The sequence below is a fragment of the Carassius carassius genome, chromosome 50 (assembly GCF_963082965.1).
Source record: "Carassius carassius chromosome 50, fCarCar2.1, whole genome shotgun sequence".
Taxonomy (NCBI): domain Eukaryota; kingdom Metazoa; phylum Chordata; class Actinopteri; order Cypriniformes; family Cyprinidae; genus Carassius; species Carassius carassius.
In genome coordinates, this window is record NC_081804.1 from 1810940 (window position 1) to 1829899 (window position 18960).

Genomic DNA, 18960 nt, shown 5'->3' on the forward strand with positions numbered 1-18960 from the left:
ATAATTAAATATTATCTATCTATCTATATATATATATATATACACACACACACCAAAATTATGAAATATGACCCTTTTGAGAGGCTGCTTGAGATTCACCACTTACATTACAATATACAAAACATTTTTTTTTGGTTAAAACACTAAAAAACACAAAACAAATACTCATGGCTCATTTGGCTCAGTGTAAATGTGCAGCATTGTGTCTCACTACAAATAAAACACATCTGCTGTGAGTTTGAGAGGCATCTAATGAAGACGTCATTCAGACAGACCGCTGCTCTGAGAGCCAGAGAGTGTCCTGTGAGATGAGACTCTGTGCTGTATGCCCATGTGTGTCACTGGTTTGGTCTGCAGTGCTGCTGGTAGGAGTTTATATATCATGATGTTGTCATCTTAATGGTGTGTGTGAGTGTGTGTCAGCTGGACTAAGGGTCTGCAGAGCTCGCTGGTGTCTCCAGTCCGACTCTCTTCAGCGATTCTTCATACTTTCTCTTCCCTAGAGTCACTGTGTCCTTTACTTCCTCTGCCAAGTCCCGCCTTCCACTGTCCTCCAGCGCTTTCATCAGCCGTTCCACCGCCCCTGGCCCCGCCCCCTGCTGCCCTCTCGCCCAATGAAAGAGCATCGCCATCACCTGGGTCCCAAAGTTATCCCTGACAAAACAAAAGCAGGGAGATGCCAGTTTATTTTATTTTTTTATATTATTTTATTTTTACTACTAATGCCACTATTACTGTTACTAAACTGCTGCTCTTATGAGGGTCATTATCATTAAATAAAACTAAAATCATAAAAAAAAAAACATTTCATTACTTGAAATAAAATAAACAATAACAGAAATGTAAATAAAGGCTCATGCCTTTGTCTCTTCCAGACTGGACTACTGCAATGCACTTCTCATTGGGATCCCTAGAAAGAGTCTGCAGAGGCTTCAATACATCCAAAACTCTGCAGCTAGGATCCTGATGAGAGTGCGGAAACATGAGCACATTACCCCCATTCTTCACTCACTCCACTGGCTTCCTATCTCCACCAGGATTAAGTACAAGGTTTCCCTCCTTAAACATCAATGCATCCATGGACATGCCCCCCTCCCACCTCAAAGAACTTATCAACCCACAAAGCACAACCCGTTCCTTCCGTTCCACTCACTCAAAGCTCTTCCACATACCCAGAACCAGACTCAGGACAATGGGAGATAGGGCATTTTGTACGCTGCCCCACATCTGTGGGAATGCCCTCCCTGACTCCTTGAGGTCAAAAAAGGCCTTAAGACATTTCTTTTTAGCAAGGTTTTTTTTTTAACCCGTAGCACTTTGAGATCTCTGATGAAAAGTGCGTTTTAAATTAAATGTATTATAACTATTTATTATTAAAAATAAAACCTAATTCAAAATATTATAACAATAATAGTATCTCAAAACTACTAAAATAAATAATGTTAAAAGAATGAGAATTGGGGATAAAATGTCTTAAATAAAAAATTTAATTAAATGCAAGCCTAAATTAGTAAAGCATAACATTATTAATGTAAGATTAAAAAAAATTACATAAAAAGTGGCATAAAATATGCTTTGAAAATGAAAAATGATCAGAAATGTCCTTTAAATAAATACATGCATTTTGTGGCTGACATGCTTATTTTTATTTAATTGCAACATTTTAGAACCTTTTTCTCATAATTTATTCAGCTATATTGCTCCTTAATAGAACACATTTATTGAAGTGTAACTTGAACTAAGAGACACTGGGGTTTCAGACGAACAGACTCCAGAACAGGACGTGCGTGCATGATGTGTGTGAGTGTGTACCGTCTCCTGCAGTGTCCCAGATGGCTGAGCCATCAACACAAAACACTCAAATTCCCCTCATAAAACCACTGCTGTCTTCATTTCTTCCCTCATCACTCACTGACACACTGCCTCTCTCTCTATGTAAGCATTTCCCAAAAATTATAAATGATTTTACACCATCTGTGATCTTGAAGGGATAGTTAACCTTCAGTTGCTGGTCCCCATTTGACTTCCATTGTATAGAGAAAAAAATACTATGCAAGTCAATGGGGACCAGCAACTGAAGGTGAACTATCCCTTTAAGATGTTTGTTTCTGTTATTAAAAGCTCTTGAAAATGAATGATGTCATACTGATCTGGCTTGAAAATAAATCCCAACATTCAATGAGTCTGTATTCAGAAATAGGGAATGTTACAGGATGCAATAAATGTGAATACTGTAACAACCTATTTTGGTGGAAAAAAATGTATAATTCAATTTATGTCTAATCTGCCACATCATTGCATGCCACATGAATTGTGAAGTGGATGTGGAGATCACACGTGCTGTATATTCTGTATTAAATCAGTCCTGTGATTTTAGTAGACTGAATGTGCTGTAGGGCTCTCAGTCCTGATTAACAGCGCCATCTGCTGGCTCTGATCTGATGCCCACCTGTGCTGGTTTCGGATGCGTTCCAGCTGGTCGTAGCTGATGCCCAGGTTGATGCCGATGTTCTGCCACTCTTGGTTGATGCGTAAGGAGATGGACAGCAGGTTGGTCTCTGTCAGGTAGCCGCTCTCTGGGTCGCCCAGGTTCAGCTCGCCGGAGATGCTCCCATCACAGTCTGCATTCTGTGTGTGCATAAAATAAAACAAAACTTATTCATCTGTCACAGGTTGCATTGCATTATAGACTGAAATGCTGCTCAAAATTAAATAAATATGTGATTTGAACTTGAGATATCGTTCATGGGCTGTGTTCCTAACACTTGTGTCTAGATAGGCAGCATCCTAACCTATTAAGTAGCTGATTTGAAATCAGCTCAGTTAATAGTAATTTATAACAGACATTCCACACAATTTGCACATGTGAAAGCGGACAATTCTGAAACATTAGCAGGCTGCTAATAAGCACTTTTAATTTGTGCATTTTTATTGGAACTATTATCTATGAATACTTACATATACTGAATGAATACTTAATAGAGTATATGCTTATATAATAATACAAATATACTTTGTAATACTTGTATAATATCTTTAAATATGCATTTATATTATCACATAATATGAATTATTGCATATAAAAATATCACTTTAATTATAAATAATGACACATGCACACAATATTTTGTATATATATATATATATATATATATAATATATATATATATATATATATATACTGAAACACAAAAAATATATACACATGTCATTTCATTTTTATATAGTAATATAATAATAATAATAATAATAATAATATATTAAACTACAAATAGATTTATAGATGTATTTACGTAATTCTTAATATATTATTAAATATAATTCTAAATATATTAATGTAAATATTTAAGCATACATTTTCACTAGGCATTGCATCCTATAATACTTAGTAAATATACATTTTTGCTGAGCATTACATTTCGGCTCAAGACTAACGAGCGATATCTTATAATAAATAATAGAGCATTGTGGTGGTGATTTGGGACAGAGAGGAATCATTTTCTCACAGGAATCCGGAGAGGAAGCGTCGCCATCCACTGGTCATCATGACCTTTTCTTTTCCTCGCCACTTCTTCTGGAAGATCACTAGGCACTTCACCGCGGTAAAATGACACCTAGAAGGACGCACATGTTATTACATCACTTTTGACTTGAAATAGTGGGCTGATTCAACAGCTATGACCCCGTGTCCCGTCTCACCTGTCCTCTCACGGTGCCCTGCTGTGGGTGGGTCGGGCACACATGCACCTCTTTAATGTTCTTCAGGTGAGAGTAAAAGGTGAATGAGAGTCTGCCATCTTTACAGTCCGGACGGTCTGAGAGAAACACATTCCACCAAACAAACTCGAGCTATTACTCTGATTTATAGTAGGCTGTAGGCTGTTTTTTGCTTTATGTGTGTGTATCCACCTGCGCTGATATCAATGCCTCTCTCGAAACCAGCAAAAAACTGCTCTCCCTCCAACAGGACGCACAACTCAGATGGCTGAGGACCTTCATACTGCTCCGACAGAGACGCCAACCTGCTCTCAGCCTAAAGAGACAGACGAGAAGAAGTCCTCCATCAATATACAGAGCCTATACCAGTGAATAAGTGCATAGGTTGACTTGCACCTGGAATATGAATATTACATCAACTCCTGAGCATCGACCCAACACACACACACACACACACACACACACACTCACCTTGTCTGATGGCAGGCACTGCAGCAGAACCTGCTCTGGGTCGTTTTTTTTCTGTAGCGCCAGGAATCGAATCCGAAACTGTTTCAAACGATGATACATCTTCCTGACGATACCACTAACACACCTGTGAGTGGTGTACCACAACCAGTACCTGAACACACACACACATATATATAACAGACTGATGGGTTCACGCTTGTGTGTGTGTGTGTGTGTTTATAGACGCTCACCATGAGAAGTGTGTGATGGAGAAGATGGCGTAAATGTGCGTGACGTAAAGCGACACCTGAGCGGTGATGTCAGTCCAGGTGTGGGTCGTGGGGTCGCCATGCATCAGGTGCAAACGGGACATGTCCACCATGTGTCCTGAACACACACAGACAGGAATCTGCAGTACACTCAAATTAAAACGCCAGTCAAATAGCGCATACTATACCATACCAAACATACTAGTTTTGTAGTATGTGAACTGTGCACATTTTCACACCAAGTAATACTGTATCCCATGACTTGAGCTTCTATTTTCAGAGAATAAATTATGACAAACGTTATCAACTGCATTTTTTTTAATTGGACACCATGTGCTGAATTAAACATGTGATGTAGTGAGGTCATGTGACAACATTGGCATTTTTACACACAAACCGGTTTCAAAATTATATATAAAAAGTAGTTTCACATACTACTTAAAAAAAAATGGCAGTATAAAGTATATGCATTAAGTGCGATATGCAGTAGTATTTTTACAAAATAAAAGTTGGAGGATTTCAAATGGTAAAAGCTTGAGGTTTTTAAAATTTTTAAATGAAGAATATTATAAAAGTATTTTGTATTTTTGTAATGTATAATTACAAGTTATTGTTATAAATAAAAAATTTTACAAACATATTCCTTCAAAATTTTAATTAACATTAATATATACTTGACTTTATTTTTATATTTAGAGTTGAATCATAATAATTATTATTACTATCATCGTCATTATTATTATTGTCATTTAGTTTAATTCTTAGAAACCATAGTGTTAATATAATTGACACTTTTACATTTAAAAAGAGGTTTAAGCACAGCTACATATTCAAAATAAAAAGATTGAATATTTTATCTATTAACTTTCACTTCATGTGACCATTAACCAACATCCGAAAGCATGCAAATGTGCTGTTAAATGATTGAAAATAAACTTAAAATCTTAGGGTAATTTAAATAAATATTTTTATCTAAGATCTGACAAAAAAGAATCCCTGCATTATATAAAAATATCAAAGTATGTGGCATTTATTCTAAAATAAAGAAAAGGTCAGTTTTATGTGACAAGTTATCTAACAAGTTTAAGATCAGCTAGGTTTAACAATAAAATGGTTTCCTAGAAAGAAGTGAAGAGTTAATGTGATGCAATACCAGTCACTCCAGGAGGAAGAGGAATCTGCACTGTGATTGGCTGAAGGAAATGTAGGCTGGGAGTTTGAGAGAGGCACAGCAGTGGACTGGCACTCGCATGAGTGTCTCCAGTCAGGTCCTGTACCTCAGACAGCACCACCTGCAGGACCTAAGGACAAAATAAAATAAATTCAAATAAAATAAAATATTAATAAAAATGTATAAATATAGGGAAATAAAATAAGCATTAACTAAAGCTAAAATATTATAAATAATATTATATATATAAAAGCATATTTTATTTCAGCTAACTGCCCAAGTGACATTTCTTAATTTTATTTAGTTTGAAGTACTAACATAAACTAAAATTGAATAAAAACTATAAAAAAAAAATACATAAACTAATAAAAATGGCTAAAACAAATTTACGTTCATTAAAATAAAATTTACTTAACTAAAAAATAAAAATGAAAACAGAAAACCTAAAAAATAAAATCTAATTTAAAGTATTAATAAATATTATAATAGTATATCGGTGGTACTGCGATAACACAGATTCATAGACCAACTGTACATTTTAACATTTTGAAGATGCATTTACTAAATACCTTACAAAACCTTTGCCGTCTCATTGCTTTTTTGGCCACAATGTAAAAATAATAATCACATTGAATGGAAAAATTTAAAACAGCATGATAATCATGTTTTAATGACACAAACTGTTTAGTATATATATGCACAGACCTGCATTGTGACTGTACGTGTCTCTGCTGTGCACTCTGGAGGGAAAATAATTTTGATCCCCGGGTCGAATTGAGACACAAGCAGCGCCCCCTCTGGAGACACAGAGCAACTGTCCAGGAAAGGATGAGAGACGGCCACAAACCACGAGAACTGAGACACACTACAGCAGGCCAACTGCAAACATAGATGATAATACATATATATATGTGTGCATTTAAGCCCTCAGGATGGTTTACAGCAGTGGTCTCAAACTCAATTCCTGGAGGGCCACAGCTCTGCAGAGTTTAGCTTCAACCAGCTCCAAATCACACCTGCTTGAAAGTTTCTAGTGATCCTGAAGACCTTGATTAGCTGGATCAGGTGTGTTTGATTAGGGTTGGAGCAAAACTGTGCAGAGCTGTGGCCCTCCAGGAATTGAGTTTGAGATCAATGGTTTACAGGGTTTGGACTGAGAGGGATCTGATTGGCTCACCCGTGCTGGGCGTCCTCGAGGCCTACAGCTGTGTTTCTCACTTCCCCTTCTGGTCAGGGTTGGTAGTGTCGACCAAGACTGACCATCAAACCTGCGAACCGCAACATGACCTTTCCGAGTTTTGTGATATGGAATACACACCTCTACTGGCTAAAACAGTGACACAGAGAAATATTATTGTATCTTTTATTTAAAATATATATTTCTTTTATTATTTATACATTATAAAAATTGTTCTTTCACTCTATAAGCAATTTTTGCCTCACTTAAAAATAATTATAATTATTATTCTTTATTAATATTCATATATTTAATTATAATCATTACAATTATTAAGAATTTTTCATATATTATTGATTACAATGTATTTTATTATAGTTATTTACTTTTATAAAATATATATTTATACGATTAAACTTTTTTCACTCTATTTTTTAATTTTATTAGATTTATATATTATTTATGAGTATTCATTATAATTCTTGATTTATTATATATTTATTACTTTTTCATATATTATTCATTATAATACTGTATTTTGTTAATTTATAGATATAAGTTATATTTATATTATAATATTAATATATTTATATTATATTTATTTATAATATTACTATATTTTATTAATTCATAGTTAAGAACTGTATCATTTATATAATGTAAAACGGGAGCTTTCTTTCACTTTAAGTGTTTATATTTATACAAGTATAAACGATAACAACAACCTCCTCAAATGTGGCTCCGTGTGGGCGGAGCTCCAGCTGTCGACTCAAAAGGACGTCATGCTCCTCTAGCCACACCCACTTTCTGTCTGGTCTCCTCTCTGCCCACTGGAGCTGTGTGACTGCATTTACACATCTCCGTGGAAACAAGAGCTCCGCCCCTCCAGGAAGGAACACGTGACAACCAGCAGATGATACTTGAAAACTGAAAGGCAGAGAAGAATTAAGATGTGTCCCAAATGACACACTATAAACATTGCAATCATAGACTATGCACTCATACACTATGCACTCAAACAGTATGCACTCATACATTATGTACTTATGCACTATGCACTCATACACTATGCACTCATACACAATGTACTTATACACTATGCACTCATACACTATGCACTTATGCACTCATACACTATGCACTCATACACAATATACTTATGCATTATGCACTCATACACTATGCACTCATACACAATGTACTTATACACTATGCACTCATACACTATGCACTTGTGCATTATGCACTCATACACTATGCACTCATACACAATGTACTTATACACTATGCACTCATACCCTATGTACTTATACACTATGCACTTATGCACTATGTACTTATACACTATGCACTCATAAACTACGCACTCATGCACTATGCACTCATACATTATGCACTCATACACTATGTACTCATACACTATGTACTTATACACTATGCACTCATAAACTACGCACTCATGCACTATGAACTCATACATTATGCACTCATACACTATGTACTGATGCACTATGCACTCATACACTATGTACTCATACACTATGTACTCATACACCATGTACTCATACACTATGCACTCATGCACTATGTACTCATACACTATGCACTCATACACAATGTACTTATACACTATGCACTCATACATTATGCACTCATACACTATGCAGTCATACACAATGTACTCATACACTATGCACTCATACACTATGTACTCATACACTATGCACTCATAAACTATGCACTCATAAACTATGCACTCATAAACTATGCACTCATGCACTATGCACTCATGCACTATGCACTCATGCACTATGCACTCATGCACTATGCACTCATACACTATGCACTGATGCACTATGCACTCATGCACTATGCACTCATGCACTATGCACTCATACACTATGCACACATACACTATGCACTCATGCACTATGCACACATACACTATGCACACATACACTATGCACTCATGCACTATGCACTCATACACTATGCACTCATGCACTATGTACTCATGCACTATTCACTCATGCACTATGTACTCATACACTATGCACTCATACACTATGCACTCAAACACTATGCACTCATACACTATGCACACATACACTATGCACTCATGCACTATGCACTCATACACTATGTACTTATACACTATGCACTAATACACTATGCACACATACACTATGCACTCATGCACTATGTACTCATACACTATGCACTCATGCACTATGTACTCATACACTATGCACTCATACACTATGCACTCATACACTATGCACTTATGCACTCATACACTATGTACTTTTACACTATGCATTCATACACTATGCACACATACACTATGCACACATACACTATGTACTTATACACTATGCACACATACACTATGCACTTATGCACTATGCACTCATACACTATGCACACATACACTATGCACACATACACTATGCACTTATGCACTATGCACTCATACACAATGTACTTTTACACTATGCACTCATACACTATGCACTCATACCCTATGTACTTATACACTATGCACTCATACACTATGTACTTATGCACTATGCACACATACACTATGCACTCATACACTATGCACTCATACACTATGCAATCATACACAATGTACTTATACACTATGCACTCATACACTATGCACTCATACCCTATGTACTTATGCACTATGCACACATACACTATGCACTCATACACAATGTACTTATACAATATGAACTCAGATACTATGTACTCATACACCATGTACTCATACACTATGTACTCATACACTATGCACTCATGCACTATGTACTCATACACTATGCACTCATACACAATGTACTTATACACTATGCACTCATACACTATGCACTCATGCATTATGCACTCATACACTATGCAGTCATACACAATGTACTTATACACTATGCACTCATACACTATGTACTCATACACTATGCACTCATAAACTATGCACTCGTGCACTATGCACTCATGCACTATGCACTCATACACTATGCACTGATGCACTATGCATTTATACACTATGCACTCATGCACTATGTACTCATACACTATGCACTCATACACTATGTACTCATGCACTATGCACTCATACACTATGCACTCAAGCACTATGCACACATACACTATGCACTCATGCACTATGCACACATACACTATGCACACATACACTATGCACACATACACTATGCACTCATGCACTATGCACTCATACACTATGCACTCATGCACTATGTACTCATACACTATGCACTCATACACTATGCACTCATACACTATACACTCATACACTATGCACTCATGCACTATGTACTTATACACTATGCACTAATACACTATGCACTAATACACTATGCACACATACACTATGCACTTATACACTCATACACTATGCACTCATGCACTATGTACTCATACACTATGCACTATGTACTCATACACTATGCACTCATGCACTATGTACTCATACACTATGCACTCATACACTATGCACTTATGCACTCATACACTATGTACTTTTACACTATGCATTCATACACTATGCACACATACACTATGCACACATACACTATGTACTTATACACTATGCACACATACACTATGCACTATGCACTCATACACTATGTACTTATACACTATGCACACATACACTATGCACACATACACTATGCACTTATGCACTATGCACTCATACACAATGTACTTTTACACTATGCACTCATACACTATGCACTCATACCCTATGTACTTATACACTATGCACTTATGCACTATGCACTCATACACTATGTACTTATGCACTATGCACACATACACTATGCACTCATACACTATGCACTCATACACTATGCAATCATACACAATGTACTTATACACTATGCACTCATACACTATGCACTTATGCACTATGCACACATACACTATGCACTCATACACAATGTACTTATACACTATGCACTCATACACTATGCACTCATACCCTATGTACTTATGCACTATGCACTTATGCACTATGCACTCATACACTATGCACTCATACACTATGTACTTATACACTATGCACTTATACACTATGCACTCATACAGTATGCACTCATACACTATGTACTTATACACTATGCACACATACACTATGCACTCATACACTATGTACTTATACACTATGCACTCATACACTATGTACTTATACACTATGCACACATACACTATGTACTTATACACTATGCACACATACACTATGCACTCATACACTATGCACTCATACCCTATGTACTTATACACTATGCACTCATACACTATGCACTCATACCCTATGTACTCATGCACTATGCACTTATACACTATGCACTCATACACTATGCACTCATACCCTATGTACTCATGCACTATGCACTTATGCACTATGCACTCATACACTATGCACTCATACACTATGTACTTATGCACTCATACAGTATGCGCTCATACACTATGCACTCATGCACTATGTACTCATGCACTATGTACTTATACACTGCACTCATACCCTGTGTACTTATACACTATGCACTCATACACTATGCACAAATACACTAAGCACTCATACACTATGTACTCATACACTATGCACTTATGCACTCATACACTATGCACTCATGCACTATGAACTCATACACTATGCACTCATGCACTATGCACTCATGCACTATGCACTCATACACTATGCACTCATACCCTATGTACTTATACACTATGCACTTATGCACTATGCACTCATACACTATGTACTTATGCACTATGCACACATACACTATGCACTCATACACTATGCACTCATACACTATGCAATCATACACAATGTACTTATACACTATGCACTCATACACTATGCACTTATGCACTATGCACACATACACTATGCACTCATACACAATGTACTTATACACTATGCACTCATACACTATGCACTCATACACTATGCACTCATACCCTATGTACTTATGCACTATGCACTTATGCACTATGCACTCATACACTATGCACTCATACACTATGTACTTATACACTATGCACTTATACACTATGCACTCATACAGTATGCACTCATACACTATGTACTTATACACTATGCACACATACACTATGCACTCATACACTATGTACTTATACACTATGCACTCATACAGTATGCACTCATACACTATGTACTTATACACTATGCACACATACACTATGTACTTATACACTATGCACACATACACTATGCACTCATACACTATGCACTCATACCCTATGTACTTATACACTATGCACTCATACACTATGCACTCATACACTATGCACTCATACCCTATGTACTCATGCACTATGCACTTATACACTATGCACTCATACACTATGCACTCATACCCTATGTACTCATGCACTATGCACTTATGCACTATGCACTCATACACTATGCACTCATACCCTATGTACTCATGCACTATGCACTTATGCACTATGCACTCATACACTATGTACTTATGCACTCATACAGTATGCGCTCATACACTATGCACTCATGCACTATGTACTCATGCACTATGTACTTATACACTGCACTCATACCCTGTGTACTTATACACTATGCACTCATACACTATGCACAAATACACTAAGCACTCATACACTATGTACTCATACACTATGCACTTATGCACTCATACACTATGCACTCATGCACTATGAACTCATACACTATGCACTCATGCACTATGCACTCATGCACTATGCACTCATGCACTATGCACTCATGCACTCATACACTATGCACTCATACACTATGCACTCATACACTATGCACACATACACTATGCACACATACACTATGCACTCATACACTATGCACAAATACACTATGCACTTATGCACTCATACACTATGTACTTATACACTATGCACTCATACACTATGCACACATACACTATGCACTTATGCACTATGTACTCATACACTATGCACTCATGCACTATGTACTCATACACTATGCACTCATGCACTATGTACTCATGCACTATGCACTCATACACTATGCACTCATACACTATGCACTTATGCACTCATACACTATGTACTTTTACACTATGCATTCATACACTATGCACACATACACTATGCACACATACACTATGTACTTATACACTATGCACACATACACTATGCACTTATGCACTATGCACTCATACACTATGCACACATACACTATGCACTTATGCACTATGCACTCATACACAATGTACTTTTACACTATGCACTCATACACTATGCACTCATACCCTATGTACTTATACACTATGCACTCATACACTATGTACTTATGCACTATGCACACATACACTATGCACTCATACACTATGCAATCATACACAATGTACTTATACACTATGCACTCATACACTATGCACTCATACCCTATGTACTTATGCACTATGCACACATACACTATGCACTCATACACAATGTACTTATACACTATGAACTCAGATACTATGTACTCATACACCATGTACTCATACACTATGTACTCATACACTATGCACTCATGCACTATGTACTCATACACTATGCACTCATACACAATGTACTTATACACTATGCACTCATGCATTATGCACTCATACACTATGCAGTCATACACAATGTACTTATACACTATGCACTCATACACTATGTACTCATACACTATGCACTCATAAACTATGCACTCGTGCACTATGCACTCATGCACTATGCACTCATACACTATGCACTGATGCACTATGCACTATGCATTTATACACTATGCACTCATGCACTATGTACTCATACACTATGCACTCATACACTATGTACTCATGCACTATGCACTCATACACTATGCACTCAAGCACTATGCACACATACACTATGCACTCATGCACTATGCACACATACACTATGCACACATACACTATGCACACATACACTATGCACTCATGCACTATGCACTCATGCACTATGCACTCATACACTATGCACTCATGCACTATGTACTCATACACTATGCACTCATACACTATGCACTCATACACTATGTACTTATGCACTCATACAGTATGCGCTCATACACTATGCACTCATGCACTATGTACTCATGCACTATGTACTTATACACTGCACTCATACCCTGTGTACTTATACACTATGCACTCATACACTATGCACAAATACACTAAGCACTCATACACTATGTACTCATACACTATGCACTTATGCACTCATACACTATGCACTCATGCACTATGAACTCATACACTATGCACTCATGCACTATGCACTCATGCACTATGCACTCATGCACTATGCACTCATGCACTCATACACTATGCACTCATACACTATGCACTCATACACTATGCACACATACACTATGCACACATACACTATGCACTCATACACTATGCACAAATACACTATGCACTTATGCACTCATACACTATGTACTTATACACTATGCACTCATACACTATGCACACATACACTATGCACTTATGCACTATGTACTCATACACTATGCACTCATGCACTATGTACTCATACACTATGCACTCATGCACTATGTACTCATACACTATGCACTCATACACTATGCACTCATACACTATGCACTTATGCACTCATACACTATGTACTTTTACACTATGCATTCATACACTATGCACACATACACTATGCACACATACACTATGTACTTATACACTATGCACACATACACTATGCACTTATGCACTATGCACTCATACACTATGCACACATACACTATGCACTTATGCACTATGCACTCATACACAATGTACTTTTACACTATGCACTCATACACTATGCACTCATACCCTATGTACTTATACACTATGCACTCATACACTATGTACTTATGCACTATGCACACATACACTATGCACTCATACACTATGCACTCATACACTATGCAATCATACACAATGTACTTATACACTATGCACTCATACACTATGCACTCATACCCTATGTACTTATGCACTATGCACACATACACTATGCACTCATACACAATGTACTTATACACTATGAACTCAGATACTATGTACTCATACACCATGTACTCATACACTATGTACTCATACACTATGCACTCATGCACTATGTACTCATACACTATGCACTCATACACAATGTACTTATACACTATGCACTCATGCATTATGCACTCATACACTATGCAGTCATACACAATGTACTTATACACTATGCACTCATACACTATGTACTCATACACTATGCACTCATAAACTATGCACTCGTGCACTATGCACTCATGCACTATGCACTCATACACTATGCACTGATGCACTATGCACTATGCATTTATACACTATGCACTCATGCACTATGTACTCATACACTATGCACTCATACACTATGTACTCATGCACTATGCACTCATACACTATGCACTCAAGCACTATGCACACATACACTATGCACTCATGCACTATGCACACATACACTATGCACACATACACTATGCACACATACACTATGCACTCATGCACTATGCACTCATGCACTATGCACTCATACACTATGCACTCATGCACTATGTACTCATACACTATGCACTCATACACTATGCACTCATACACTATACACTCATACACTATGCACTCATGCACTATGTACTTATACACTATGCACTAATACACTATGCACTAATACACTATGCACACATACACTATGCACACATACACTATGCACTTATACACTCATACACTATGCACTCATGCACTATGTACTCATACACTATGCACTATGTACTCATACACTATGCACTCATGCACTATGTACTCATACACTATGCACTCATACACTATGCACTTATGCACTCATACACTATGTACTTTTACACTATGCATTCATACACTATGCACACATACACTATGTACTTATACACTATGCACACATACACTATGCACTATGCACTCATACACTATGTACTTATACACTATGCACACATACACTATGCACACATACACTATGCACTTATGCACTATGCACTCATACACAATGTACTTTTACACTATGCACTCATACACTATGCACTCATACTCTATGTACTTATACACTATGCACTTATGCACTATGCACTCATACACTATGTACTTATGCACTATGCACACATACACTATGCACTCATACACTATGCACTCATACACTATGCAATCATACACAATGTACTTATACACTATGCACTCATACACTATGCACTCATACCCTATGTACTTATACACTATGCACTCATACACTATGCACTCATACAGTATGCACTCATACACTATGTACTTATACACTATGCACACATACACTATGCACTCATACACTATGTACTTATACACTATGCACTCATACAGTATGCACTCATACACTATGTACTTATACACTATGCACACATACACTATGTACTTATACACTATGCACACATACACTATGCACTCATACACTATGCACTCATACCCTATGTACTTATACACTATGCACTCATACACTATGCACTCATACCCTATGTACTCATGCACTATGCACTTATACACTATGCACTCATACACTATGCACTCATACCCTATGTACTCATGCACTATGCACTTATGCACTATGCACTCATACACTATGCACTCATACCCTATGTACTCATGCACTATGCACTTATGCACTATGCACTCATACACTATGCACTCATACACTATGTACTTATGCACTCATACAGTATGCGCTCATACACTATGCACTCATGCACTATGTACTCATGCACTATGTACTTATACACTGCACTCATACCCTGTGTACTTATACACTATGCACTCATACACTATGCACAAATACACTAAGCACTCATACACTATGTACTCATACACTATGCACTTATGCACTCATACACTATGCACTCATGCACTATGAACTCATACACTATGCACTCATGCACTATGCACTCATGCACTATGCACTCATGCACTATGCACTCATGCACTCATACACTATGCACTCATACACTATGCACTCATACACTATGCACTCATACACTATGCACAAATACACTATGCACTTATGCACTCATACACTATGTACTTATACACTATGCACTCATACACTATGCACACATACACTATGCACTTATGCACTATGTACTCATACACTATGCACTCATGCACTATGTACTCATACCCTATGCACTCATGCATTATGTACTCATACACTATGCACTCATACACTATGCACTCATGCACTATGCACTCATACACTATGTACTCATACACTATGCACTCATACACTATGCACACATACACTATGTACTTATAAACTATGCACACATACACTATGCACTTATGCACTATGCACACATACACTATGTACTTATAAACTATGCACACATACACTATGCACTCATACACTATGCACACATACACTATGCACTTATGCACTATGCACACATACACTATGTACTTATAAACTATGCACACATACACTATGTACTTATACACTATGCACACATACACTATGCACTCATACACTATGCACTTATGCACTCATACACTATGTACTTATACACTATGCACACATACACTATGCACTATGCACTCATACACTATGTAATTATACACTATGTACTTATACACTATGCACTCATACACTATGCACTCATGCACTATGCACTCATACACTATGCACTCATACACTATGCACTCATACACTATGTACTCAACCATGTAGTGTATGAATTATAAAGGTTATGTTCTCATTCATAATTGGAGTCTGATAGCCACTCCCCCTTCGTTACGTAATTAAAGCTGCGACAGTTGAATGCATGAAGTGTCCAAATTCCACACTTAGTTTATTTGGTTATTTAAGTGCATCATCCGGGTATTTAAAGTGCACTTTTTTCTTTTTTTTTTTCAGTGTGAATGCACTACTTTAACTTATGTACTATTTATACTAAAAAACGTCATAAAATAGTGCATAAGTACGTGATTTGGGACGCATCTTTACATTTGGAACTAGCATTAGTGATGTATACTGCATACTATTTTAAAAATACTATTTTTATTAATGCTGCATACTATTTTTTTAGTAATAGCAGTTATTTTTTTTTTTTTAGAATATTTTTCTTGCGCAAAGATGCATTCAAACTAAAAAAATCAGAAAAAAAAAAAAAAAAAAAAAGGAATGGTATCCAAAAAAATATGAACACGCACAACTGTTTTCAACTTTGGTGATAATAATAAGAAATATTTCTTGAACAGCAAATCAGCATATTTTCATGATTTCTGAAGATCATGTGACACTGAAGACTGGAGTAATGATGCTGAAAATACAGCTGCACATCACAGAAATAAATTATATTTTAAAATATGTTAAAATAGAAAACAGTTATTTTAAAATGTAATAATATTTCACAATATTAGTGTTTTTGCTGTATTTCTAGCAAACAAATGCACCCTTGGTAAGCATATAAAACATCTTTCAAGAACATTAAAACTGCTCCCAAAATTTATAAGGTAGGGCTCACTTCACCTGTTTTGACCAAATCCGAGGTGCAACTCTGGGATCTCTGATTCTTCCAGAACTATAAAGCACAAACACTGTCATTGGGATCAAACAGGCTTAGCTTGCTCAGGTTTCATCCATCATTATGCAATAAAAAACTTGTATTTGTTTGATAAAAATGTCATTCTAATAATGCAATGTAAACTAGAGTAAAGCAGCAGCACCTGGGGTGATGTGGGCGATCGGTGGGGGTGTTGGCGGTCGTCCCAGCGGGTTGTTCCTCGTGTCGAGTTTGTCGAGCAGTGGGAGGGAATGCAAACATTCAGGAACAGTCCTCAGATCATTACTCTGGATTACTAGCTGCCTCAGAGAGCGGAGAGACCCTGACAGAGAGATCAGACATCAGAAGACAGTGTCACAGATACTAGACTTTCCTTTCAAAAGCTGAAATCTCATTTGGAAATAGTTGTTTCTACTGTAGTTTGCATAGAATGCATAAAACTAGTTTTTGACACAAAGATAGCATCATTTAAGGCAGTAGACAGTCCTTTGGGACACATTTGCGTTTACTCTACAAATGTAAAAGTGGACATTTG

The 18960-nt window shown here is 36.8% G+C and overlaps 1 protein-coding gene across 1 annotated transcript in view; it reads right to left on the bottom strand.

The window, feature by feature from the left end:
• Positions 1-306: 306 nt before the first annotated feature.
• The window catches only part of LOC132133555 (p53-induced death domain-containing protein 1-like), a 22750-nt gene continuing 4096 nt past the window's right edge, over positions 307-18960 (bottom strand). Inside the window, exons 4-16 of the mRNA XM_059546434.1 lie at positions 18589-18747; positions 18392-18443; positions 7510-7711; positions 6785-6934; positions 6313-6486; positions 5590-5737; positions 4419-4554; positions 4189-4339; positions 3910-4033; positions 3700-3815; positions 3507-3614; positions 2450-2628; positions 307-654 (exon numbers count right to left, since the gene is read on the bottom strand). Of these exons, the coding sequence (XP_059402417.1) occupies positions 429-654; positions 2450-2628; positions 3507-3614; positions 3700-3815; positions 3910-4033; positions 4189-4339; positions 4419-4554; positions 5590-5737; positions 6313-6486; positions 6785-6934; positions 7510-7711; positions 18392-18443; positions 18589-18747 (1925 nt within the window). The 3' untranslated portion in view covers positions 307-428. The remainder of the gene's footprint in view (positions 655-2449; positions 2629-3506; positions 3615-3699; positions 3816-3909; positions 4034-4188; positions 4340-4418; positions 4555-5589; positions 5738-6312; positions 6487-6784; positions 6935-7509; positions 7712-18391; positions 18444-18588; positions 18748-18960) is intronic.